The sequence below is a fragment of the Myotis davidii genome, unplaced genomic scaffold, assembly GCF_000327345.1.
Source record: "Myotis davidii unplaced genomic scaffold, ASM32734v1 scaffold299, whole genome shotgun sequence".
NCBI classification, from domain to species: Eukaryota; Metazoa; Chordata; class Mammalia; order Chiroptera; family Vespertilionidae; genus Myotis; species Myotis davidii.
Window position 1 is genome coordinate 8,115,659 of NW_006293088.1, and position 2,054 is coordinate 8,117,712.

General features: G+C 60.3%; 1 protein-coding gene across 3 annotated transcripts in view; it reads right to left on the minus strand.

Annotated features, from left to right (window-relative positions):
* Window positions 1–1,086: 1,086 nt before the first annotated feature.
* The window catches only part of PARK7 (parkinson protein 7), a 20,909-nt gene continuing 19,941 nt past the window's right edge, over window positions 1,087–2,054 (minus strand). For all 3 annotated transcript variants that reach the window (XM_006766754.2, XM_015565914.1, XM_006766753.2), the window contains one exon: window positions 1,087–1,432. In XM_006766754.2, the coding sequence (XP_006766817.1) occupies window positions 1,272–1,432 (161 nt within the window). In that variant the 3' untranslated portion in view covers window positions 1,087–1,271. The remainder of the gene's footprint in view (window positions 1,433–2,054) is intronic.

Consider the following 2,054-nt stretch of genomic DNA (forward strand, 5'->3'; position numbering starts at 1 on the left):
GCGGAGGCGGATTGACTGGCGGGTCTGGGCACCGCCCACCCGTGTGTTTTACCCTCGTCCGTGGGAGCGGGGTGGTTCCCGGGGTGAACAGCTGGGAGTCGTCACCTGAGAAGGAAAAACAGAGGCTGCACCGACTCATGAAGCTCTTCACCAGCCGAGGGCCCCTCTGCACGGGAAGAGGGCCTGGGTCCCCGGCTCCACCATTACAGCCGACCTCACGGCGCAGCTGCCACGGAGCCATCGCAGCCTCTTCCATCTCGTCTGCACTTGTCCTGGCTGCACACACGTGAGAGGGGTTCCGTGCGCATGCGTGAGGGTGTGCACTGTGTGTGTGTGTCTGTAGGTCCTACACACACACACACACACACTGTAGTGTAGGCAGTCCCACACCAACAAGCAATCCTCAGGGTCCCTAGGTGAGGTCCCAGGCCCAGGCCCACCCTCCCCTGGACGCCGGCTGCTCCCTGTGCGCTGACCAACCAGCCACAGGTCGCGGGTCCCCAGGCCCGGCTGGGTGAGGAGCCTGCCAGGAAGCGCACAGGCCTCCGAAACCCAGGTCCCACTGGTGACCGAGATCACAGAAGGGAGTGAAGGGTGTCAGTCACAGCAGGGCAGGAGGTATGCAGGGCGCGGCCCCGCGTGCGCGTCTTCCCTGTGGAGCTGGCCCCGCGCTGGCCATGGAGCATCGGGTCCCCACGTAGAAGCCCCGAGGAAGGACCGGGGCCTGTCTCTGGGGGTGCGGGGGCTGCACTACATCACCACTGGCTCAGTCACTGGCCTTCCCTCCCGAGATCAGGGAGCTGCCGACAGGGCCGACCTCTCACCCCTGGGCTCCATGGCATCCAGCCCCACCCTCGGGCGGGACCCCAAAGCAACCTCATTCACACAAGACACCAGGACCACTCTCCGCAGGACCCTCCCAGGGCTCTGTGCCAGGCGCGGGCGAAGGCCTAGCACATCTTATTAAAACCACGCACCCCACGTGGCACTGCCCCTCGCTTCCACACTGAGCAACAGCTAAGCGCTGCTCACACAGCTGAGGATGAATTCAGTTTCACAAAAGAAATGGGAGACGAAAGGAGGGGCTGGTAGTTTGCTACACGTCTGTTTATTCTGCAATCGAGGTTCGGAAATGTGGGGACACAGATGGGGGGGATCTGAGGCGGCCTGGCGCCCCATTTCCTGAGGCAGCGCCTCGGCTTCCCCACACAGCAGCACAAACACAAGGAGGCAGGGGGACCAGCGGCCCCTGACCCCGCCCAGGGCCGGGGCTAGTCTCTCAGCACCAGCGGGGCCTTCACCTGCTCGGCCACCTCCTTGCCGCTCAGCGCCTCCACAATCGCCAGGGCGAACTCGAAGCTGGTCCCCGGCCCCCGGCTCGTGAGGATCAGGCCGTCCTTCTCCACGCGATTCTCTGAGTAGCTGTAATGATCTGGGCGGAAAAACATAAAAGGGTTATGTCCTGCAGGCTGCACTGCACAGTGAGCATCGCCCAGCAGTTCCATTCCTGGTCACGCATCCCCGAGCTCACATCGGCACAGGAAGTGAACACCAAACTCTGGCCAGCCCTCCACAGCCCGGCACCAGGCTCCCCGAGCCCCACGGGAGCTGCGAGAAGGGGTCCAGCCCCGTTAGGGACAGCCCAGCTGGGGCCCGACCAATGGCCACGCTAAGTTACTAAGTCGCCTGCAGCTGCACGCGGCCTCCTGGTGCCGGGAAAGGAAACGCCAATGACTCCGTTTGTCATAGAACAAATACCGACCGGTCAGTTCTGTAACCTGAGGGTAGGACAGCCCCCAATGTGACTGTAGGCCAGTGATGGCGAACCTATGACACGCCTGTCAGAGGTGACACGCGAACTCATTTTTTTGGTTGATTTTTCTTTGTTAAATGGCATTTAAATATATAAAATAAATATCAAAAATGTAAGTCTTTGTTTTACTATGGCTGCAAATATCAAAAAAATTCTCTATGTGACCCGGCACCAGAGTTAAGTTAGGGATTTTCAAAATGCTGACACGCCGAGCTCAGAAGGTTCACCATCATTGCTATAG